The sequence below is a fragment of the Elephas maximus genome, chromosome 2, assembly GCF_024166365.1.
Source record: "Elephas maximus indicus isolate mEleMax1 chromosome 2, mEleMax1 primary haplotype, whole genome shotgun sequence".
Classification (NCBI taxonomy): domain Eukaryota; kingdom Metazoa; phylum Chordata; class Mammalia; order Proboscidea; family Elephantidae; genus Elephas; species Elephas maximus.
The window spans coordinates 17421077-17446641 of NC_064820.1; the positions used below are offsets into that span (position 1 = coordinate 17421077).

The 25565-nt window shown below is 43.6% G+C and overlaps 1 protein-coding gene across 3 annotated transcripts in view; it reads left to right on the top strand.

Annotated features, from left to right (window-relative positions):
* TRIO (trio Rho guanine nucleotide exchange factor) overlaps nt 1-25565 on the top strand; it is a 423568-nt gene that overhangs the window by 206298 nt on the left and 191705 nt on the right. For 2 of the 3 annotated variants that reach the window (XM_049861241.1, XM_049861250.1), the window contains exon 10: nt 13315-13437. In XM_049861241.1, coding sequence (XP_049717198.1) covers nt 13315-13437 — 123 coding nt within the window. The other variant, XM_049861258.1, reaches the window with a different exon arrangement.

The window sequence follows — 25565 nt, forward strand, 5'->3', positions numbered from 1 at the left end:
CTTAAAAGAGATTGGCTTAAGACACTATCTAATCTTGTAGATCTCATCAGCATAACTGCATCTCATTACATCAAAGCGATAGGGTTTACAACACATAGGGAAATCACGGCAGATGGCAAAATAGTAGACAGTCATACAATACTGGAAATCATGACCTAGTCAAGTTGACATATTTTTAGGGGACAAAATTCAATCCATGACAAGATGGGATATACTCAAGGTCATACTTTGGCTCTCGTGGACTTGTTTTAATTTTCTTTCAGCTTCAACTTGAACTTGCATAGGAACAATTGGTCTTTTCTACAGCCAGCCACTGGCCTTGTTCTGACTGATGACATTGAGCTTCTTCATTGTCTCTTTGCAGACATATAGTTGATTTAATTCCTGTGTATTCCATCTGGTGAGGTTTATGTGTACAGTTAGCATTTATGTTGTTGAGAAAAGGTATTTCCAATGAATGGGTTGTTGGTGTTACAAAATTGTATCACGTGATCTTCGGCATCGTTTCTGTCACCAGGCCATGTTTTCCAACTACCAACCCTTCTTTTTTGTTTCCACCTTTCACATTCCAATCACCAGTAATTATCAATGCGTTTTGATTGCGATTTGATCAGTTTCAGACTGTGGAAGTTGATAAAAATCTTCAATTTCTTCATATTTGGCATTAGTGCTTCTTGCACACATTTGAATAATTGTATTAACTGGTCTTCCTTGTAGGTATAGGTATATTATCCTATCACTGACAGTGTTATACTTTAGAATAGATTCTGAGCTGTTCTTTTTGACAATGAATGTGATGCCATCCCTCTTCAATTTGTCACTCCCGGCATAGCAGACCATATGATTGTCCTATTCAAAATGGACAATACCAGTCCATTTCAGCTCACTGATGCCTAGGATAGCTATCTTTAAGCATTCCACTTTGGTTTTGGCAACTTCTAATTTTTCTAGATTCATACTTTATACATTCCACATTCTGATTATTAATGGATGTTTGTAGCTGTTTCGTTTTGAGTTTTCCCATAGCAGCAAATGAAGGTCCCAAAAGCTTTACTTTCTCCGCGTCATTAAGGTCGACTCTATTTTGAGGAGGCGGCTCTTTCCCACTTGTACTTTGAGTGCCTTCTAACCTGAGGGACTCGTCTTGGGGCACTATATCAGTGTTCCACTGCTATTCATAAGGTTTCACTGGCATTTCTTTTTTTTTTTTTTTTAAGAAGTAGATTGCCAGGTCCTTCTTCCTAGTCTGTATTAATCGGAAAGCTCTGCTGAAACCTGCCCTCCCTTGTTGACCCTGATGGTTTTTGAAATACCAGTGGTATAGTTTCCAGCAGCCTATCAACACGCAAGTCACCACAGTATGACAAACTGACAGATGAATGGTGGGGATATTAGGCAGTGGGGTTTTTTTTTTTTATAGAAAATTACATTACGGATAGGTTTTACACGATGGACAGATTCTACCACATGAGTCAGGAGCTTACAGGATACAGGACATTTAGGATGAGGCTGGTAAGTGTTTGTGATTCACCTAAACCCAGTTTTGCTGCCCATTGTAACAGTGCCACTTCATCACAGGTCATTTACCTAATAGCGTGAATTGTTCTGAAACAAAAGCGAGACTCTTTTCTTCCATACCCAGTGTGCCACCTACGTGTATGCCAGTTGTGCCAACTCATAGAGGAGGCAGTATAGAATAGAGAAGAGAGGGGACCCCAGAATGGACTTACGGGGTCCAAGTCCGCAAATGGCTCCCGCACGTGGTAATTGAGTGCCCTTGGGCCTGTCTCTTCATCTGAAAAGGGGATGATGAGCCCACTGCCCCGTGGCTCCGTGCTGATTAACAGAATGAGCCCTTCTGTCAGTGCCTGCCTCGTGGCTCCGATGCATTGTAACTATTGGTTAATAAATGGTCAAAATCAGATTTGCCCTTTGACATTCAGCCTCATAAATTAACTGCCTGAGGGCCTCGGATTCCTTCTCAGTACTAAGAGATGGACCTGTGAGATTCCCTGCACATCTGGCACATTGACTTACATGCTATCTCTGCTAAAAGTGCGGACACTCCGTTTGCAGCTGACCTGGACCTTGGGGCTGCCATTAGAGGGCACTGGTGGACCAAGGAATGAGCTTACAGCATATCATGCTGCCTCTGCTTGCTCTGGATAGAGCGGGGCATGTGGCCCCCCAGGCATGACACTCTGTCTCTGAGCCAGGTAACCTGGGGAAGGGGTCCACCTTTGCCCTTGCCTTGAGTCCAGGAGGAAAGCTGAGAGCTCCTGGCCACTCTTTGGTGATGTGGGTTGCGGTCACAAGGCAGAGAGATCGCCGGCCAAGGCTGAGGTCGGGAGCGGCTGGCGGGACAGACTGATGAAGCTCCTAATTTGAGATAGTTTATGCGTGAAATTGAAAGATTTTACCACCCTGTCTTTAAAATGTTACTTGGACAGGTATATTGATTCAGGATCCTTTGGCTAGCTGGGAAATGTACATCCATATAAAAAAAAATAGAAGATGTAATAGCCTTGTGGGCTATTAGCTGGAGTTAATCACTGTCTGCTATTATTTTAATAACCTGCTTGGTTGGAATTTGTACGCTCTCATTTGAATTACTTTTTTTTTTTTTTTAATAACTTTTATTAAGCTTCAAGTGAACGTTTACAAATCCAATCAGTCTGTCACATAAAGTTTACATACATCTCACTCCCTACTCCCACTTGCTCTCCCCCTCTTGAGTCAGCCCTTCCAGTCTCTCCTTTCTTGACAATTTTGCCGGCTTCCCTCTCTCTCTATCCTCCCATCCCCTCTCCAGACAAGAGTTGCCAACACAATCTCAAGTGTCCACCTGATATAATTAGCTCACTCTTCATCAGCGTCTCTCTCCCACCCGCTGACCAGTCCCTTTCATGTCTGATGAGTTGTCTTCGGGGATGGTTCCTGTCCTGTGCCAACAGAAGGTCTGGGGAGCATGGCCGCCGGGATTCCTCTAGTCTCAGTCAGACCATTAAGTTTGGTCTTTTTATGAGAATTTGGGGTCTGTATCCCACTGATCTCCTGCTCCCTCAGGGGTCCTCTGCTGTGCTCCCTGTCAGGGCAGTCATCGATTGTGGCCGGGCACCAACTAGTTCTTCTGGTCTCAGGATGATGTAGGTCTCTGGTTCATGTGGCCCTTTCTGTCTCTTGGGCTCTTAGTTGTCGTGTGGCCTTGGTGTTCTTCATTTTCCTTTGCTCCAGGTGGGTTGAGACCAATTGATGCATCTTAGATGGCCGCTTATTAGCATTTAAGACCCCAGACGCCACATTTCAAAGTGGGATGCAGAATGATTTCATAATAGAATTATTTTGCCAATTGACTTAGAAGTCCCCACAAACCATGTTCCCCAGACCCCCGCGCTTGCACCAATGACCTTTGAAGCATTCATTTTATCCCGGAAACTTCTTTGCTTTTGGTCCAGTCCAGTTGAGCTGACCTTCCATGTATTGAGTGTTGTCTTTCCCTTCACCTAAAGCAGTTCTTATCTACTGATTAATCAATAAAAAAACCCTCTCCCACCCTCCCTCCCTCCCCCCCTCGTAACCACAAAAGTATGTGTTCTTCTCAGGTTTACTATTTCTCAAGATCTTATAATAGTGGTCTTATACAATATTTGTCCTTTTGCCTCTGACTCATTTCGCTCAGCATAATGCCTTCCAGATTCCTCCATGTTATGAAATGTTTCAGAGATTCGTCACTGTTCTTTATCGATGCATAGTATTCCATTGTGTGAATATACCACAATTTATTTACCCATTCATCCGTTGATGGACATCTTGGTTGCTTCCAACTTTTTGCTATTGTAAACAGAGCTGCAATAAACATGGGTGTGCATATATCTGTTTGTATGAAGGCTCTTGTATCTCTAGGGTATATTCCCAGGAGTGGGATTTCTGGGTTGTATGGTAGTTCTATTTCTAACTGCTTAAGATAACGCCAGATAGATTTCCAAAGCGGTTGTACCATTCTACATTCCCACCAGCAGTGTATGAGAGTTCCAATCTCTCTGCAGCCTCTCCAACATTTATTATTTTGTGTTTTTTGGATTAATGCCAGCCTTGTTGGTGTGAGATGGAATCTCATCATAGTTTTAATTTGCATTTCTCTAATGGCTAATGATCGAGAGCATTTTCTCATGTATCTGTTGGCTGCCCGAATATCTTCTTTAGTGAAATGTGTGTTCATATCCTTTGCCCACTTCTTGATTGGGTTGTTTGTCTTTTTGTGGTTGAGTTTTGACAGAATCATGTAGATTTTAGAGATCAGGCGCTGGTCGGAGATGTCATAGCTGAAAATTCTTTCCCAATCTGTAGGTGGTCTTTTTACTCTTTTGGAGAAGTCTTTAGATGAGCATAGGTGTTTGATTTTTAGGAGCTCCCAGTTATCGGGTTTCTCTTCATCATTTTTGATAATGTTTTGTATTCTGTTTATACCTTGTATTAGGGCTCCTAGGGTTGTCCCAATTTTTTCTTCCATGATCTTTATCGTTTTAGTCTTTATGTTTAGGTCTTTGATCCACTTGGAGTTAGTTTTTGTGCATGGTGTGAGGTATGGGTCCTGTTTCATTTTTTTGCAAATGGATATCCAGTTATGCCAGCACCATTTGTTAAAAAGGCTATCTTTTCCCCAATTAATTGACACTGGTCCTTTGTCAAATATCAGCTGCTCATACGTGGATGGATCTATGTCTGGGTTCTCAATTCTGTTCCATTGGTCTATGTGCCTGTTGTTGTACCAGTACCAGGCTGTTTTGACTACTGTGGCTGTATAATAGCTTCTGAAGTCAGGTAAAGTGAGGCCTCCCACTTCTTCTTTTTCAGTAGTGCTTTGCTTATCCGGGGCTTCTTTCCCTTCCATATGAAATTGGTGATTTGTTTCTCTATCCCCTTAAAGTATGACATTGGAATTTGGATCGGAAGTGCGTTAAATGTATAGATGGCTTTTGGTAGAATAGACATTTTTACTATGTTAAGTCTTCCTATCCATGAGCAAGGTATGTTTTTCCACGTAAGTATGTCCTTTTGAATTTCTTGTAGTAGAGCTTTGTAGTTTTCTTTGTATAGGTCTTGTACATCCTTGGTAAGATTTATTCCTAAGTATCTTATCTTCTTGGGGGCTACTGTGAATGGTATTGATTTGGTGATTTCCTCTTCGGTGTTCTTTTTGTTGATGTAGAGGAATCCAAGTGATTTTTGTATGTTTGTTTTATAACCTGAGACTCTGCCAAACTCTTCTATTAGTTTCAGTAGTTTTCTGGAGGATTCCTTAGGGTTTTCTGTGTATATAATCATGTCATCTGCAAATAGTGATAACTTTACTTCTTCCTTGCCAGTCCGGATACCTTTTATTTCTTTGTCTAGCCTAATTGCCCTGGTTAGGACTTCTAGCACGATGTTGAATAAGAGCGGTGATAAAGGGCATCCTTGTCTGGTTCCCGTTCTCAAGGGAAATGCTTTCAGGTTCTCTCCATTTAGAGTGATATTGGCTGTTGTCTTTGCATAGATGCCGTTTATTATGTTGAGGAATTTTCCTTCAATTCCTATTTTGGTAAGAGCTTTTATCATAAATGGGTGTTGGACTTTGTCAAATGCCTTTTCTGCGTCAATTGATAAGATCATGTGGTTTTTGTCTTTTGTTTTATTTATGTGATGGATTACGTTAATGGTTTTTCTGATATTAAACCAGCCTTGCATACCTGGTATAAATCCCACTTGATCAGGGTGAATTATTTTTTTGATGTGTTGTTGGATTCTATTGGCTAGAATTTTGTTGAGGATTTTTGCATCAATGTTCATGAGGGATATAGGTCTATAATTTTCTTTTTTTGTAATGTCTTTACCTGGTTTTGGTATCAGGGAGATGGTGGCTTCATAGAATGAGTTGGGTAGTATTCCGTCATTTTCTATGCTTTGGAATACCTTCAGAAGTAGTGGTGTTAACTCTTCTCTGAAAGTTTGGTAGAACTCTGCAGTGAAGCCGTCCGGGCCAGGGCTTTTTTTTGTTGGGAGTTTTTTGATGACCGTTTCAATCTCTTTTTTTGTTATGGGTCTATTTAGTTGTTCTACTTCTGAATGTGTTAGTTTAGGTAGGTAGTGTTTTTCCAGGAATTCATCCATTTCTTCTAGGTTTTCAAATTTGTTAGAGTACAATTTTTCATAATAATCTGAAATGATTCTTTAATTTCATTTGGTTCTGTTGTGATGTGGTCCTTCTCGTTTCTTATTCGGGTTATTTGTTTCCTTTCCTGTATTTCTTTAGTCAGTCTAGCCAATGGTTTATCAATTTTGTTAATTTTTTCAAAGAACCAGCTTTTGGCTTTGTTAATTCTTTCAATTGTTTTTCTGTTCTCTAATTCATTTAGTTCAGCTCTAATTTTTATTATTTGTTTTCTTCTGGTGCCTGATGGATTCTTTTGTTGCTCAGTTTCTATTTGTTCAAGTTGTAGGGACAGTTCTCTGATTTTGGCTCTTTCTTCTTTTTGTATGTGTGCATTTATCGATATAAATTGGCCTCTGAGCACTGCTTTTGCTGTGTCCCAGAGGTTTTGATAGGAAGTATTTTCATTCTCGTTGCTTTCTATGAATTTCCTTATTCCCTCCTTGCTGTCTTCTATAACCCAGTCTTTTTTCAGGAGGGTATTGTTTATTTTCCAAGTATTTGATTTCTTTTCCCTAGTTTTTCTGTTATTGGTCTCTAGTTTTATTGCCTTGTGGTCTGAGAAGATGCTTTGTAATATTTCGATGTTTTGGACTCTGCAAAGGTTTGTTTTATGACCTAATATGTGGTCTATTCTAGAGAATGTTCCATGTGCGCTAGAAAAAAAAGTATATTTTGCAGCAGTTGGGTGGAGAGTTCTGTATAAGTCAATGAGGTCAAGTTGGTTGATTGTTGTAATTAGATCTTCCGTGTGTCTATTGAGCTTCTTACTGGATGTCCTGTCCTTCTCCGAAAGTGGTGTGTTGAAGTCTCCTACTATAATTGTGGAGGTATCTATCTCACTTTTCAATTCTGTTAAAATTTTATTTATGTATCTTGCAGCCCTGTCATTCGGTGCATAAATATTTAATATGGTTATGTCTTCCTGATCAATTGTCCCTTTTATCATTATATAGTGTCCTTCTTTATCGTTTGTGGTGGATTTAAGTCTAAAGTCTATTTTGTCAGAAATTAATATTGCTACTCCTCTTCTTTTTTGCTTATTGTTTGCTTGATATACTTTTTTCCATCCTTTGAGTTTTAGTTTGTTTGTGTCTCTAAGTCTAAGGTGTGTCTCTTGTAGGCAGCATATAGATGAATCGTGTTTCTTTATCCAGTCTGTGACTCTCTGTCTCTTTATTGGTGCATTTAGTCCATTTACATTCAGCGTAATTATAGATAAATAAGTTTTTAGTGCTGTCATTTTGATGCCTTTTTTTGTGTGTTGTTGACAATTTCATTTTTCCGCATACTTTTTTGTGCTGAGGCGTTTTTCTTAGTAAATTGTGAGATCCTCATTTTCATAGTGTTTGACTTTATGTTAGTTGAGTTGTTAGGTTTTTCTTGGCTTTTATCTTGAGTTATAGAGTTGTTATACCTTTTTGTGGTTACCTTATTATTTACCCCTATTTTTCTAAGTAAAAACCTAACTTGTATCGTTCTATATTGCCTTGTATCGCTCTCCATATGGCAGTTCAATGCCTCCTGTATTTAGTCCCTCTTTTTGATTATTGTGATCTTTTACCTATTGACTTCCATGATTCCCTGTTATGTGTATTTTTTTTTTTATTTAATCTTAATTTGTTTTTGTGATTTCCGTATTTGAGTTGACATCAGGACGTTCTGTTTTGTGACCTTGTGTTGTGCTGATATCTGATATTATTGGTTCTCTGACCAAACAATATCCTTTAGTATTTCTTGTAGCTTTGGTTTGGTTTTTGCAAATTCTCTAAACTTGTGTTTGTCTGTAAATATCTTAATTTCGCCTTCATATTTCAGAGAGAGTTTTGCTGGGTATATGATCCTTGGCTGGCAGTTTTTCTCCTTCAGTGTTCTGTATATGTGGTCCCAGTCCCTTCTTGCCTGCATGGTTTCTGCTGAGTAGTCTGAACTTATTCTGATTGATTCTCCCTTGAAGGAAACCTTTCTTTTCTCCCTGGCTGCTTTTAAAATTTTCTGTTTATCTTTGGTTTTGGCGAGTTTGATGATAATATGTCTTGGTGTTTTTCTTTTTGGATCAGTCTTAAATGGGGTTCGATGAGCATCTTGGATAGATATCCTTTCATCTTTCATGATGTCAGGGAAGTTTTCTGTCAGGAGTTCTTCAACTATTTTCTCTGTGTTTTCTGTCCCCCCTCCCTGTTCTGGGACTCCAATCATCTGCAGATTATCCTTCTTGATAGAGTCCCACCTAATTCTTAGGGTTTCTTCATTTTTTTAAATTCTTTTATCTGATTTTTTTTCAGCTATGTTGGTGTTGATTCCCTGGACCTCCAGATGTCCCAGTCTGCATTCTAATTGCTCGAGTCTGCTCCTCTGACTTCCTATTGCGTTGTCTAATTCTGTAATTTTATTGTTAATCTTTTGGATTTCTACATGTTGTCTCTCTATGGATTCTTGCAACTTATTAATTTTTCCACTATGTTCTTGAATAATCTTTTTGAGTTCTTCAACAGTTTTATCGGTGTGTTCCTTGGCTTTTTCTGCAGTTATCCTAATTTCATTTGTGATATCTTTAAGCATTCTGTAAATTAGTTTTTTATATTCTGTATCTGATAATTCCAGGATTATATCTTCATTTGGGAAAGATTTTGATTCTTTTGTTTGGGGGGTTGGAGAAGCTGTCATGGTCTGCTGCTTTAAGTGGTTTGATATGGATTGTTGTCTCCGAGCCATCACTGGGAAACTAGTTTTTCCAGAAAATCCACTAAAAAAAAAAATGCAGTCAGATCCCTATCAGAGTTCTCCCTCTGGCTCAGGCTGTTCGGATGTTAATGAAGCCGCCTGGGGAGGGTGGGGGAGGGAACAGAGAGATAGGAGAGTAGCACCTCAGAATATAGCCAGAGTTGCTTGTCTTGCTTGGAATGACTGTTATATCTGAGATTCCCGTGGGCGCCTCGCCTATGTGTGCTGGCTGTGTGGAGATTGCCCCCGGGGGGTCTGGCCCGCTGGAGTCACGGTCAGATCCTCCGCTTCCAGCCCCACGCCCAACGTCAAGGCTCCCCTACTGGGATGGTGCACTCTCGACTCCAAAATCAGTCGCTGCCTCCCAGGGATTTCTCGTCCCTCCAGCCGCGTGGCTGTGCCGCCTCCGCGAACCAGGTGGGCCCCCTCCCGGGGTTAGTTCAGATGGGTGGAGCAGCTCCCCGTGCTTGTGCCGTGACCTAGAGTCTCGGCTGGGACGCTGTTCTCCCTGCTCCAATACCAGTCGCTGCCTCCCGGCGACTTCTCCTACCGGCTGCGTCCCACGCCGCCTGCGCGATCCAGCTGGGCCCCTTCCCGGGGTTAGTTCAGGGGGATGGAGTAGCTCTCCGTGTTTATGCCGTACCTGCGTCCAGTCCAAATCCCAGCAAGACGGTTCCCCGGGTGGGACGCTGCTCTTCCTGCTCCAAGACCAGTCACTGTCTCCCGGGGACTTCTCCTACCAGCTGCATCCCACACCGCCCATGGAACCGGCTGGTCTCCCTCCGGGGTTAGTTCAGGGGGGTGGAGCAGCTCTCTGTGCTTGTGCCGTACCTGACTGGTACGCTGGCTCCAGGCTCTGGAAACAATCGCTGCTTCCCTGTATTAGTTGGCTCTCCGTCTCTAAATCTGTGTTTGTTGTTCAGGGTTCGTAGATTGTTATGTATGTGATCGATTCACTTGTTTTTCCGTGTCTTTGTTGTAAGAGCGATCCGAGGTAGCGTCTGCCTAGTCTGCCATCTTGGCTCCGCCCCCCTTGAATTACTTTTGTGTGTGTTGGAAATATAATTTTACCTGGAGGTTACATTTCTGTGTAAAGGAACCACTGATAAAAGAAAAATGCCTCATTACAAGTCTGGACAATTGGTTCATGATAGCTTTTATTTCTAACTTATATTTCCGGAAACAGTTTTCTTATGATTAAAAAAAAGCCAAATTTTTATTATTTTCAAAATAGTGTAGTTTGCTTCTTCTAGCCCTTTCTACCAAGTAATGTTTATCTTTTACTTTTTGAAATCGTATCCTTGTTTCCAGGGCCTGAGCAGCCAGTAACCATCAAGTTGGTTGCTTCCTAATGCTTAATTTTTGTTTTTACAGTTGAGAAATATACAGAATGTCCTATAAAACCCATTGCCATCGAGTCGATTCTGACTTGTAGTGATCCTACAGGACAGAGTAGAACTGCCCCATAAAGTTTCCAAGGAGTATGTGATAGATTCAAACTGCCAACCTTTCGGTTAACAGTCATAGCTCTTAACCACTGCCCTACCATGGTTTCTGAGAATGTCCTACAGTTATAGTAAAAAAATAAATACAAATAAAAGGCTCCCTAGTCCTTGAAGCAGGTATTACAGGCAGGTGGCCATAGCATAGCTATTGCTCTATGTTGTTGTTAGGTGCTGTCGGGTTGGTTCCAACTCATAGCAACCCCTTGTACAACAAAATGAACCACTGCCTGGTCCCGCACCATGCTCACAATCACTGCTATGCTTGAGCCCATTGATGCAGCCACTGTGTCAGTCCGTCTCATTGAGGGTCTTCTCTTTTTTGCTACCCTCTACTTTACCAAGCATGATGCCCTTCTCCAGGGGCTGATCGGTTTTGAAAACATGTCCAAAGTATGTGAGACAAAGTCTCGCCATCCTTGGTTCTAAGGAGCATTCTGGCTATACTTCTTCTAAGACAGATTTGTTCATTTTTCCAGCAGGCCATGGTATAGTCAATATTCTTTGCCAACGCCATAGTTCAGATACATCTGTTGCTTCTATGTCTCTAGGTTTCTTTGAGGCTTAAAATATTCCATGCATGTCTCTGTCATGGTATGCGTGGCCTTACTCGCAGGGGCACTTTCCATTAAATGTGTCCATTCTTTGAGGCTGGGAGTCTTGAAGTTGTCATTAAGCCATCTCTTTGGGAGCAGAGCAGGGCCTGTGTTTTATAATAAATTCTAAGAGACTGTCACACAAGCAGCTGGGCAGCTTTATGTCTGTCTAGAAGTCAGGAGACAGTGCAGTGCTGCCCGCTGACTCGCTCTCGCTCTCGCTCTGTTCTCAAGAAGGAAAGCTAACGCTCTAAGTGCAGTGCTTACAGAGAAGTGGAATTTGTAGCCTCTGCCATCCTACACACACACGCCATCCAGGAGCCTAAAATTGGCTGGAAGCCTGCCATGGGTTGTGGTCGGTGGGTGGTGACAGTTCATGGGCTGTGTATTTGCCACACCGATAGTAAGAAGCTTAACATAAAAAAAAACATAGATAGCATCAAATACAACTGCCATTATTATCACTCCTGAGCGGGTGAGGGACCTGCAGCAGCAGCTTGTGGAAGTCTATACAACTGACTCTATGTTCGTGTGCAGGGGGGCGGAAGTGCAGGGGAGATATGAGAAAGCTTGCAGGAGGAGATGCAGAAGGACTAGGTGGCTGATTAGACCGAGTAAACAGACAGTACAGATGGCCTCAGTAAGGAGTCCTCTGATAGTGTGACCCTGGTGATTGGCAGGATGGTGGTGTTGATGACAAAAAGGTTCAGAAATGATGACAAGGACAGGTGGTTTTGGCCTAAGCAGCCCGGGGAGGCCTGACCTCTGCGCTTACCTCACTTCCCCAGTGCATACCCTTCTGACCTCAGCTTCTGCTCATTCTCCAGGCTGTTTAAGAGGACTGTCAAAGACTTACTAAGGCGCATAGACGGTTGTATTTGCATGGCTGCTCACTCTGCTAAACCCTGTGCAGAAAGGACCCAAAGACCAGCTGGACCCTCAGGTCTCGAAGGACATGGGTTTGGAGCCATAGGGGACAAGCCGAGTTGTCTCTGCACATGGAGCTCTGACCCTCGCTAGCGGTCTCTGCCTTTCTAGATCATTCTCCACACAGCTGATCTCGTGATAATGGCAGTTAACAAGGGTAGAGATCCGTTTGATAGCTATGACTCGCAAGCGAAGGCCCATTTTATTTTGCCACTAGTGGAGTGCCACAACTGGTCGCCTTCCAGCTTGCCCTCTGACCAGTGTCCCAGCTCTTCGCACCTCTGCTTGTTCTTTAGGACAAGATTGTTTTGATTTATGCTTGGTTACCATGGTTACTAACGTGCAGAGTCTGAGTCAGCCTGCAGTACTTTTGGCAGCCCATTAACATATTCATTTGAATATTTACAACTAAAGTTTTTAGTGTTTAGATGAAGGCTTCATTGACTGTTGTTTCGCAGTGGTTAAGTGCTTAGCTGCTAACCCACAACACAGGTCGGTAGTTTTAACCCATCAGGCGCTCTGAGGGAGAAAGATCTGCTTCTGGAAAGATTTACAGCCTTAGAAATCCTATGGGGCAGCTCTGCTCTGCCTCACGAGGTTGCTGTGAGTCGGAATCAACTTGATGGCAGTGTTTTTTCCCATCCCTCCACCAGAAAGAGGCAAAGTATGCATTTGATATAGTAAAAATATTTTGTTAAATGTTGTCAGTGTTTTGTGATCTCTCAGGCAAGAGAGCCAGTGAACTATTCAGTCCCCAGTATGAATTTTAAAACATTGGGATTGCACTGTTTTGCTTTTACTCTTTATTTAGTGTAGTGGATTTTAACTAGCGGGAACTTCTGAATAATTATACTCATGGAATATTTAGCTTTCACAACATCTTTGTTTCCTTAGGTTTTACTTACATGTTTTGTGTTTTCTAAAGATGAAATACAAGGGGAAAAAAAAAAAGACTTCCTTATTTGAAATAGAGTTGCCTGCCTTGTGAACCTTTGAACTTTATGAAAATGTTAAGTTAAACCGGTCCTCTGGATCTTGATAACCATGATCTGATACAAAACTCAGTCCGTTTGATAGCTGGGTCATGCGTAGAGTGAGGTGAGGTGTAATTTTACCATTCCTGCAGGTAACATTTATGCCTAAATAGATTTACACTTTTAAAGTAAGAAGCTGGTTAAAATCCTGATGGGAAAGCTGAAATAAAACGTAATTATCAAATGTGTTAGATTAGTATTCAGGTGCTTTTTCCAATTTTGTTTGATTGTATCTTACACAGTTTTGATGAGAGTGTGTGTATGTCTTCCATGTCCAGTACGGAGGCATTGAACAGGGCAGGACATTTTTTCATGGCACATATGCCTCTGTTTCATTGTAGGTGCTGGACTGGATCGAGAACCATGGAGAAGCATTTCTGAGCAAGCATACAGGGGTGGGGAAATCTCTTCACCGAGCCAGAGCTTTGCAGAAACGTCATGAAGATTTTGAAGAGGTAGCACAGGTAAACCAATGGTTTTCTTCCATACATCCACGTGGTTGGTTTGAATTACCATTTTAACCACATCTGAGATGAGTTCGCCTCAGCTAGATGTGTCTGAAGGTAATTCAGAGGAAGCAATGCCCAGGTTATATAGTGAATTTGCCATTGCTTAGGGAGAAAGATGCTTAGGCAGTTGACCCTTTTGTAAAATGTGATGTTCTTAAAACAGAAAAATGTTTGGATGTTTTTACCGTATTTTTTGCACTTGGATCTATTGACTACTAGTCTATAAAAGGCAAAAAGAGAAATCAAAAGCAGAAGTATTCTGTATGCCTAGTAGGACAAATCCAAACCCAACACATTATGGTAAGGCTGAAGGACATGAAAGGCAAAGAGAAAATCTTAAAAACAAGAAGAGAGAAAGGGCAAAATGACACCCGTGAAAATGGCTGTTAGAATGACAGCAGACTTTTCATTAGCAACCTTACATTCCAGAAGATGGTGGATATAGACTGCTGAGGGAGAGTAGCTCTGAATCTGGAATTCTGTATCTAGCTAAACTGTCATTCAATAGTGAGAATAAAATATAGACCAAGACTGAGAGAGTTCACCACTCAAATACTTGCCCAGGATTACCAAAGTACCTTAGTAAGAATAATATAAGTGCCCACTATAACTGAAACTCCATGAGAGTAGGGACTTTTTTTTTGTTCACTTCTCTATCACCAGCACCTAGAACAATGCTTTCCATATGGTTGTGTTCAATAAATACTATTGATTGAATAACATGAAAAGTAAAAAGAAAAGAAAAGAAAAAAGGACTGGGATCAAAAAGAGGAAAGAAACTGATAAACACATTTGTAAATCACAGTATTGTGTACTGAGACACAAGGCAGTGAATTTGGGGCCTAGTTAAAGACAAGATGAAACTGCAGTCCTAGCCCTTGTGACGTGAAAGATGGTAAGGCATTCTAACGCGGGATTGCAGGAGGCATGGCTTATCCGAGATTTGTGAATTCAGGGGTGCAGGCTAATAGTTTTTAACGACCACTGAGAGTGTAGGGATAGAAAACATCACTTCCAAATCCATAGAAGAGGTAAAAAAAATACAGAGAAACTGAATAATTAAAAAGAAAAACTCAGGAAAATGAGTGTGTAGGAAGCAAAAACAAATGAGAAGAAATGAAAACATGGTAGAAATCACAAAATGAGATACAGCAATTCATCCAAAATTATCAGTAGTTACAGTAACTGCACAATAAATTATAGTTAACTTGTTAAAAAACAGAAATTCTCAGATTATTTTTTTTTCAATTCGTGCTATAGTATTGTTTTCAAAAGACACACCTAAAACATAAATGGTTGAAAAGTATGAAAGTATCAAAAGTACTGAGAGAAGATCCACCAGGCAAATATTAACTGAAATAAAACTGGAGTAGGAATATTAATACTTGACAAAATGGACTTGAAGGCATAAAACATCATTAGCGATAAATAGGATCTCCAATTATAAAAGGAACAGTTTACCAATATACATCTAACAATATAGTCTCAAAATCTGTAAAACAAAAGTAAATAGGACAAAAGCATGGCGGCACGTGTCAATAGGTTTTACACGACAAAGAAAGGGTTCAAGTATCCACTGGTCTAGTGGGGGAACCAAAATAGGAGATAGAATTATGGGATAACAGAACAGACGGCATTGAAGTCCTATTCAGGTCTCCATATGTAAAAATAACAATCCCAACCCTTCCTCTTTATTGATCTCAGGAAACAAGTACGAAAAAGCTGTGTGTTTAGCAGCCTGGCCATGTGTCCTGTGTGTCACTTGCTGGAAGATATCATGCCCTCTCCTTGTAGCAGAAAAATGCGGAAAATGTGCTCTTGTCTCCCCTTTATTTGTTCATAAGACAGTTACTGCTGTCGCCACTGTGGTTTGAGGATGAATGTGAAATTTAGATCATCTGAGCAAAGACTTCAGGCACCAAGGCACCTGAAAGGCAGGACCGTGAAGAAGGCCAGGCGCTGGGAAGTGAGGCTCTTGCCTCTAAGTGAGGTGCTTTGGCCTGATTATAGACTGGTCTGCCCTCACCTTTTGGCCTCCTGAGCCTTTTCCAGTGTGGAGGATACAGGTATACTGACTTGTCTCCAGTGGGCCCAGCTTCCCTTCCGATTCCTCTGGTCCTTTCTGAATTAAGGAAATGTCTTTCTTGGATCAGCGTGCCCTGTCTTTCTCGGTAAACTTATTTCCTCAGGTTCTGAGGTCATCGTTAAAGCTGTGGACCCAAGCTCTCTGGGGCTGCAAAAGGGAGAAAACTCTCTTTATAGGAACGCTTCTGCCTTAGGGTGGATATGCTTCCAGGGCAAGCAGAGGGCTAAAGGTGGATCTTGAGCGTGGTCTGCTTTTTACGCCTGCTTTTGCTTGTCTGTTTGTTCTTCTCTGTTGCCCATAGTCTCTGGGATTTCAAGGAGTGCCTGGCCCTCTTCCCCAGATTGAAAGTGCTTACACTCAAATCTGAACCGTGAATGACTGAAAACCTTAAATAAAAACACCTGCTCGTCACTCTGCAAACATTGGCACCCCCCTCTCCTCCCTCTGTATGTTAGGTGCTGCCAGGCAGTGGGGTGTCAGCGGGTAGCCGCAGACCCTAGCTTCCTGAATGGGCATGGTCAGCTGTCAGGAGTAGTGGTGGTGCTTCATGTCTGAGCCGAGACCTGAAAATTCGTAAAATTCAGGTTGGTGACAAAGAAAGAAGAGAATGTTGGGGACGGCAGGTAGGCCTGCAGGGCTTTATGGCCGAGAGTGGCCTCCACGACTGGAGGTGTGACCTGGGCTGTCCAGAGCCTAGGGAGCTGCTTGACGAGCAGCCACCTCTTCTTTCTCTGGGAACTCTCCCGTTTGCCTTTGGTCTCCTCACAAGCCCACCACCAGGTGAGGGCTCCTTGTTCTCCACCCTAGAATGTGCCTGTAGGTACCTGCTTTTTCTTCGACCTCATGGCTCAGCTTTTCCTCGCTGCCTGCTCCCTCCTTCCAGTCACACTGCCAGTGCTTTGTTCCTTCGATTACGGCCTCTTTCTCTAGCCTCTGCACAGGCTCTGTCTCTGGCAGCGTTTGCAGACCCTGTCCCGTCCTGAAGAACGGCACTAGATCTGCTGTACTTTTTAGGTGCTGGTTATTGCTGAAAGAATGCTCTGCCTCTCCTTTGCCTCCCGGTTGCCCACTGTCTCTGGCACGGAGTTTTAGGTCTGTGGAATGAAACTGTAAACAGTAGGCACTCAGCGATTTGCCATTGCTCAGAATTGCATTTGGCATACTGTTGACCACGAGCTGGGACCCAGCTGTTGACATAATTCTCCCCCACAAGTATCCGATTCCTTCCTGCCATGAATACCTCCTGAGTTCTCAGCATGTGACAGGTGCCGAGTGCGCAGTAATGAGCAGAGTAGACATGGTCCCTGCTGCGCAGAACGCTGAGTCCAGTCCATGCTGGCCCGCGTGCAGGCAATACTATAAATCATGGAAACACCCCGAACCACCTCAGGCTAGTCCCAGGAGGAGTTTGCGTTTGCTCTGCCTCCAAAGTATACCATCAAGTGTTTGTTATAGAGAGAGGGCTTGCCCCATCCGATGGGGCCTGGCCACAGCTGAGATGTCACGAGCAGGGGAAGGAGTCTCTAAGAGCTGAAGAAATTCAGTGAATGGCTCTCGCTAGCCCCTCCACTGTGCCTCACAAAGATTACGTTTTTCGGACAGCATTTTATGCCAGACAAGATCATGGCTGTTAAGCAACTGGATAAAGGAGCCTGGGTTTATGAAGATGCTGTGTAGTAGAGTTGGTCTGGACAGACAGTGGGCCCAGCATCAAGGCAAAATGACACTCGGTGTTTATGCGTCATTCGTTGAAAGCACGCAACACTTCCCAGACAACAAAATGACACCAATCTTGCTTCAACACAGGGGAAGAGGCTCAGTTAGCTTCAGCAACTTTCCTTCTCTGCCCTCCCTAGCTTTGTCTGCTTTCTGGCAAAACATTATAATCCACATGCTTAGGGTCAACATTTAGGGCCGTATTTTAAACTTATGTACCTTTTTAGACAGAATGGCCTTTGGAGGCACTTTAAAAATGGAAACAGAGGAATCTTGAGTGCTTTCTGAGGGACCATATTTCATTTTCTGAAACATTCACAGAAATAAAAGAAATTTGGGAGTTCAAGAAGAAATTGACTTTATACAGTGAAGTTTAAGGTCAGTATGTTTCTCAGGGTTGCATTTTTAAGGATTCTTTGTGAAATGGATTCTAAACAGTTTTACTTTAGAGATCTTGAATTCACAACTTAGTGAACAATTTTTTTTTTCTTCATTGCAACTTCTTTAAAACCACGAGTCGTGCATGATGAAGTAACAAGACAGAGATTCAAAAAGGAAGTGATGAAACCTTGTGGTTGAATTTATTTATAATGCCCTATGTATAGATATATTCTGTAGAAGAGCTCCAGTGCTCTGGAAGGAGGAACCCGAACCTCCTGTTTGCTTGGTGTAGCTGCTGCAGGGCAGAGACCTCACTGCAGGAGCCTCGGTGTCAGGGCTTGTTTCAGACACCCAGGCAACCATGTCAGGAAGTGCTTGGATCATTTTTGCATGCCATTTGCAGAGCCAAGAACCTCGTCGTGACTGGTCTGGAGGTCCATCCCTTCTTTATCTTGTACAGTGATTGTGAGTAGAAATATCCTGTTGAAGGAATCCATGCTAAATAATTTATACAGTGTGGCATACACAGATGGCTTTTTCACGCACTAGCGTAAAGAAATTTAAAATGCTTTCGCTGTGAAGCTTTTTGCAAACGACTGTTGGAAAGGAAGAGGCTCTTTGACAGTAATCTTCTTTTTTACCGCTGAATAGTTACCCAGGTTAATATTCCTTTTTAGATGAACGAAAGTATGATTATAACAGCCAAGAAAGCCCAGAAAACTCTGAGTGTAGGAAGAAGCTGGCTTTGACAGCACATCAGATTTCCTTAACATGGTTAGGAAGTCTCTGCCCTATAGCATCGCTCCATAGGTTATCCACCCTGCAAGGGTTTCAGCTGCCTCTCTCCCTTCTCCTTATCCCCATGTGACTCACATTATGCTCCAAAGATGTAATCTGTCACAGAGTCATTCTTCACGAAGCCATTTCTGTCAGCAGCTTTTTTGTACGTGCCGTGTGATTGTCTTGTCTTCTAGCATAAAAGAGTGGCATTGAGGGAAGCAGAAGACCTCTAAGTTCATTCTCGATTTTCAGGATGGCTTTTTAGTCTTTTAAAATAAATACTGGAGAGAATTGAGGGCAAGAATGGCTGGCACAATTTCCTTGGAGTTGTTGTATATTTGCAATGTAATCTCACCTGCTTCCCCCCCCCCAAAAAAAAAAAAACGCTTGTAAACAGTACTGATATATTACCAGTGGGCATTATAGGATTAAGATAAAGGTGTAGATCTGAGTACATTTTTAAACATTTTGGTCCTAGGCATACCCATGGAGGTAGGATATGGGGGAGTTTGACTCTGAGTCACAGTTTGCTTTGTTTCTTATTCTTAAATCAGTTTTTCCCCAAGAACACAGCATAAGTAGTCCTTCAGTTATTTGGCATCCTTAATGTTGCCAAACGTCTTGAGTATCTTTAGATGAGCAAAGGGTTTGGGGATGTCTTTATCCTCAGGCTCCTGGCCCTGGAGTCACAAGTTTCCAGCTGAAGCTATCTGTTGCATGAGAATCCAGGATCCCAGACCACCACTGGCCCTGGCGTACATGGTCAGGCCAGAGTTGGTGGTTGTTCTGGCCACCCCGAGAGGCAGTGGCTACTGAACTTTGTGGGGGGAGACTAGAAGGCGAGCAGCATGCAGTACGTGAGCACCCAGGCTCCGGAGCCAGGCCGCAGGGTAGGTCAGAGACTGCTCCACAGTGTTTTTGTCTGTTCATGCTCAGGTCTCCCGGTTGACCTGTCCTTCAGTTTCCTCATGTGTAACACGATGGTGATGATTGCATGCCCACTTCATTGGTCCTTACGAACATTACCGTATTTCACTGAATCTAAGAAGCCATCAAAACACACCATTATTTTATGCACTACAAAGAAAGGAGAAAAACGCTTCTAATTAAGTTGTAAGGAGCCTGGTGGCATAAGAGTTAAGTGCTCGGCTGCTGACAGGTTGGCAGTTCAAACCCAACCAGCACCTCCACAGGAGAATGGTCTGGTAATCTGCTTCTGTAAAGATTACAGCCTAGAACACTCTTACCGGACAGTTCTACTCTATCACACAGGGTCTCCCGAGTCAAAAAACAACTCGATGGCACCCAACAACAACAACAGTTAAACTGTGACCCACTCTAGATCGTAGGACACATCCCAGTTTTAGAGATGTTAAAGTAGGAAGCACGTGTTTCAGAATCCACAGAATACAGTGAGTGAATTAAGGCGAGAGCACTTAGAAGAATGCACGGCACACAGTCAGTATTCAGTAAACGGTGTCAGTGCTGTGCCTGCTGCTGTAACGACCAGTGCCGGTTAGTTGCAATACGGTCTGTGAGGATGAAACAGCGTGATATGTGTGAAGCACTGACTGACTCACTCCTGCCTCATATTAGACTTGTAAGAGAGCATTGCTGGTTTTTACTAATGATGCTGATTATTAAAAGCATCCCTTTCTAGCAAGTGGAGTATGGCTAAAAGTCTGTGACATCTTCAAGGGGGGTGCGCTGGTCCTGGACCTCTTGGCCCCCAGATCCCTTCCTTGTCCCCCTGCCCTGCCTGTATTGCAGGACGCTGGGCCCCTCCCTGCAAGCCGCCTTTGCCACATTTCCTTGTCCACCCGTGTCTGTGAGGTGTGACCAATGGAGGCACTGATGAAAGACGAGCCGGGAAGGGGAGAGTAGAAGCCAGGGCCCCCTTTGCGCCTCAGGCTGCTCCTCTGGCAGAGCCCTTCTCCTCTGTGACTCCAACGGTACTGTTATGGTCCCAGGTCCTGACAGGTGACCCAGGAGATGACCCGGCCTTGCATTTGGGGCACCCTTTGTCATTCCAGCCAGGCAGGGAGAGGTGCCTCCTGCTGTTGCTAACCTCTGGGTTACTTCACACCCCTTGTTTGACTTCTCCATGCCATTACATGTGTAACCAATTCCCAGCATCAGGGGCTGTTCCTGATTTCCAGGTTAGACCCCAACTGAAACAGAGAGCAGAGTGAGTGGAGATGAGAGGCTCACGTACTAAGGCTTGGTGAGAACCCTACCAAGATCCTCAAGTGGAGAAGAGAGAGGAGCACATGGAAGCGGAGATACAGTGAAGCAGAGCGATGTGGGATGTTAGATGCACGGGGAGGGAGCTCCAGGTCCTTCAGGGAAGTCAGGGAAATGAAAACAGGAAAAAGAAGCTCACTGGGCATGACAGTTTTGTAGTGGTTGGTTTCCCATGGGACAGAAGGCTTTATTGTGGGAGGATGGGTGGGGTGCCAAGGAGGAGAGACCTAGGACCTAGGAGGGAAGCATGGGTCATCAGAACTGTGGAGGAGAGTATAGGGGGCAGTCATAGAGGGATGGGGGCAGTCGTAGCGGGTCGGGGCTCGGAGGGGTGGGGCAGTCGTAGTGGGTCAGGGCTCGGAGGGGTGGGGGCAGTCGTAGCGGGTCAGGGCTCGGAGCGGTGGGGGCAGTTGTAGCTGGTCAGGGCACAGGCTATTGAACACAGGAATGTGAAGCTCTCTGGTCAGACATCCTGCTTCTACCATGTCCTGATTGTCTGGCCACGGGCAAGGTAGTCTCTCAGAGCCTCAATTTCCTTATGAAATTGTACCTCATACCTGCCTTCACTGGGCTGCTGGGATGGGAGTATATCCATACAAAGCCTGACACCTACTCGTAATACCACATCCCTCACCTAGAACCTCTACATCATTCAAGGCATCCAAGTATTTTGGCAAATACCAGTGTGGTGTTTTATACTACCTGTTGCCTTCAAGTCAATTCTGACTCATAGCGACCCTGTAGGATAGAGTAGAACTGTCCCATAGGGTTTCCAGGGGTGTAAATCTTTACCATTAGCAGACTGCCACATCTTTTTCCCACAGAGTGGCTGGTGGGTTTGAATTGCTGACCTTTCTTTTAGCAGCTGAATGTTTAACCACTGCTGTACCAGAACTCCCATTTTAATACTACCCAGAGACCTTTGGAAATAGCTCCCGATGATTTTATAGGAGTATTTACCTCCTAAACTATCTTACCTTGCTAAACGACCCCCTCCCCCCTCTCCTCCCCAAAATCATTTCTCTGGTAAAATACTAACAGATAGAGATTAAAAAAATAAATAAATAAGCATTGTCATTGAGTTGATTCCAACTCATGGCACCCCAGGCATAGTAGTCAGTGTTTTGCTGCACCTAAGTATCTGCAACGAATCAATCCTGATTTAAAGCCACTCTATAGGACAGAGTAGAACTACCCTATAGGGTTTCCAAGAAGTGGCTGGTGGATTCAGACTGCCGACCTTTTGGTTAGCAGCTGGGCTCTAAACCACCATGCCACGAGGGCTCCAAGTACATGCCATACGGAATATTTCAATTCTGCTGTTAGTGTTTTTAGTTTTATAATGTGGTAGCTCAAATTTTCAACTCTGTATTGTTTCTGTGTGTTCCAGTGGAGGTGGTGGCCTTGCCTCCCAGTATACTATGTGTTTGTTTCCTGAGTGAAGAACCAACGCACGGGAATCTATATGCTTTTAAATAATAATAAGGAAACTGGTGTTTGTAGTATGCACGTAGATACACTGACCCATCATTCTCCTGTATTCAGTCTCTACGTTGTTGTTAGGTACCATCGAGTTGGTGCTGACGAATAGCAGCCTTCTATACAACAGAACAAAACACTGCCCAGTCCTGTGCCGTCTTCACAATTGTTGCTATGTCTGAGCCCATCGTTGCAGCCACTGTATCAGTCCATCGCATTGAGGGGCTTCCTCTTTTTCACTAACCCTCTACTTTACCAAGCCTGATGTCCTTCTCCAGGGATTGGTCCCTCCCGATAACATGTCCATAGTTTGTGAGACAAAGTCTCACCATCCTTGCTTCTAAGGAGCATTCTGGCTGTACTTCCTGCAGGACAGATTTATTCGTTCTTTTGGCAGTTCGTGGTATATTCAATATTCTTCACCAACACCACAATTCAAAGGTGTCAATTCTTCTTCAGTCGTCTTCATTCATTGCCCAGCTTTCCCATGCATATGAGGCGATTGAAGACCCCATGGCTTGGGTCAGGTGCACCTTAGTCCTTAAAGTAACATCTTTGCTTTTCTACACTTTAAAGAGGTCTTTTGCAGCAGATTTGCCCAATGCAGTATATCGTTTGATTTCTTGACTGCTGCTTCCATAGGTGTTGATTGTGGATCCATGTAAAATGAAATCCCTGACGAGTTCAATCTTTTCTCCGTTTATTATGATGTTGCTCATTGGTCCAGTCGTGAAGATTTTTGTTTTCTTTATGTTGAGGTGTAATCCATACTGAAGGCTGTGGTCTTTGATTTTCATCAGCAAGTGCTTCACGTCCTCATTTTCAGCAAGCAAGGTTGTGTCATACTGCACTTCAGGTTGTTAATGAGTCTTCCTCCAGCCCTGATACCACATTCTTCTTCACACGGTCCAGCTTCTCAGATTTTCAGCATACAGATTGGATAAGTATGGTTCATGTGGTTAAGAAGGTATCTTGAAAAGTTTTCTGTATGCAAATTTCTGCTGGCCATTTTTTAAATCGAAGCAAATGGACTAGAAGTATACGAGGACCCTGAAATGCTTGTATTTTCCTCTTTTCTCATCTGTTCTAAGATCAGCAAACTCATGTGCTTTGCACTGGATTCTAGATATGGCTCCTGGCCGTCCAGAGTAGGAATCTGGCCCTGAGGATTGTAGGAAGTGGGAGATCTGATCTGCCTTTGCCCTGCAGTAGCTGTTCTTGTTCCTCCTGAGCTTACCAGTTATGCAACTTTAATTTACTTCTCAGGAAAAAGAGGAAACTGTCTGGGCCTCTACCTTGGTTTGGCAGTCACAGTATCAGAGGCATAGGGGAGGGTAATGAGCACCCAGAGCCAGTCTCCAAGTTCTCCTGCCTTGTGTATGGGGTGGTCGGGCTTCCCCTTAGACTTGCACCCAGGGGCAAGTGCCCCCCCCCCCATGTAGCCCCCCCTCCTTGGGCCTCTGCACTGCATACCCTTAATCCTCATCACAATCCCTTGAGGCAGGGATTATTACCTCCACCTCACAGGTAAGGAAATGGGCCCAGAGAGAGGGAGATGCCTCAGGGGACAGGACAGTAAGTGGAGGAGGGGCAAGTCCAGTCTCTTCAAACTCTCAAAGGCCAGTTCTCACTTGACTCTCTGCCTTTTAAGGGAGGAACCAGTCCTGTGACTGATTTTTTCCTTGTAAGAGGAACCCTGGCCCAGTCATTTGATGTTTGAACAGCCCCAGCTCTGCTGCTTACCAGCCCCTTACTAACCTACTTGTGACGTTACTTCACATCTTTGAGCCTCAGTTTCCTTACCTGTGAAATGGGAAGGAAATGGTGTCCATCACATAGGGCTATTGTGAGGACGCTGTCTTAGTCATCTGGTGCTGCTATAACAGAAATACCACAGTGCAAAGAGAAATTTATTTTCTCATAGTCTAGTAGGCTGAAAGTCCAAATTCAGGGTATCAGCTCCAGGAGAAGGCTTTCTTTGTCGGCTCTGGAGGAAGGTCTTTCTCGTCAATCTTCCCCTGGACTAGGAGCTTCTTTGCGCAGGAGCCCTGGGTCTAAAGGACGCACTCTGCTCCTGGTGCCGGTTTCTTGGTGGTATGAGGTCCCCAACTCTCTGCTTACTTCCCTTGCCTTTTATTACTTGAGAGATAAAAGGTGGTACAGGCCACACCCCAGGGAAACTCCCTTTACATTGTATCAGGGATGTGACCTGGTAAGGGTGTCATAATCCCACCCTAATCCTCTTTAACATAAAATTGCAATCACAAAATAGAAGAAAAACACACAATACTGGGAATCATGGCCCAGCCAAACTGATGCACATTTTTGGGGGAACATAATTCAGTCCATAACAGAAGTGGTCCAGAGTTAGTACTCAAAAGTTAACATTTATGATTAATGTGTTTATTACTGCAAGGACACCTGTATTCTTCTGTTGCAGAAGGATCCAGGGTCAGGCCTTGGCCTTGGGTTTCAGAGACACACATGCAGGCTCTGGCTCTGTCAGCACCTGATGGAAAAGCCATCAGACCCTTGGTGCTTCCTCTTTTTCTTGAAGGGTAAAAGAGAAGTGGGACAAAATGCTTTCTGTTTAGTGCTCAGATAATTCGAAAATGAACTCATTCCTTTGGGACAATTATTTCTGTAAATGTCTTTACCTGCTTGCAAAAGATGAGAAAGCTTTCAGAAATGTAATGTGTAGCTATTGGGAGATTCTGAGGTCCATATGCCAGGCGTGGGAGGTAGGTATCTTCAAAGCTGTAGCAACAGTCAACAAGAATCCTGGATTCTACTCTAGAAAACTGCATGTGTGGTCTGCCCTTTGTGTTTGCACAAAGCATGATACACTTCGCCTCACTCAGAACCGAGGTCTCGGAGATGAGGTCCTGATTCTGGGTGAGACTCACTGGGGAGCGTGGCTCTCTAAACCTCTCATCCCTGGCACAGTCATCTCAAAGTGCAGCCTCTGGTGCTCACAGGACCTCTGTCAGTAAAATGAACACAGAACGTCTGCAGCAATGCCCCTGATGCCTTGGTTGACCACCTGAGCAAGAGCTCGCTCTGTGCCTTTCGCTGTGCTGAGAGGATGCTGAGGCTGCCTCCCGGGAGGGGAGGGTCAGATGAGCTAATGCATGAAAGCGTTCAGAACTGCTCCATCTCCGTATGTGAATGCTGTGTAATTATTTTCTTAAATCTGCTATAACTGCTGTTACCAGTTGCCATCGAGTTGACTCCGACTCGTGGCGACCCCATGTGTGTCGGAATAGAACTGTGCTTCATAGATGACGGTGCCTGACACTTCAGATCACCAGGCCTTTCTTCCAGGGTGCCTCTGGGTGGACTCAAACCTCCAGCCATTGTATTTGTGGCCAAGCACTTTAATGCTTGCACCACCCAG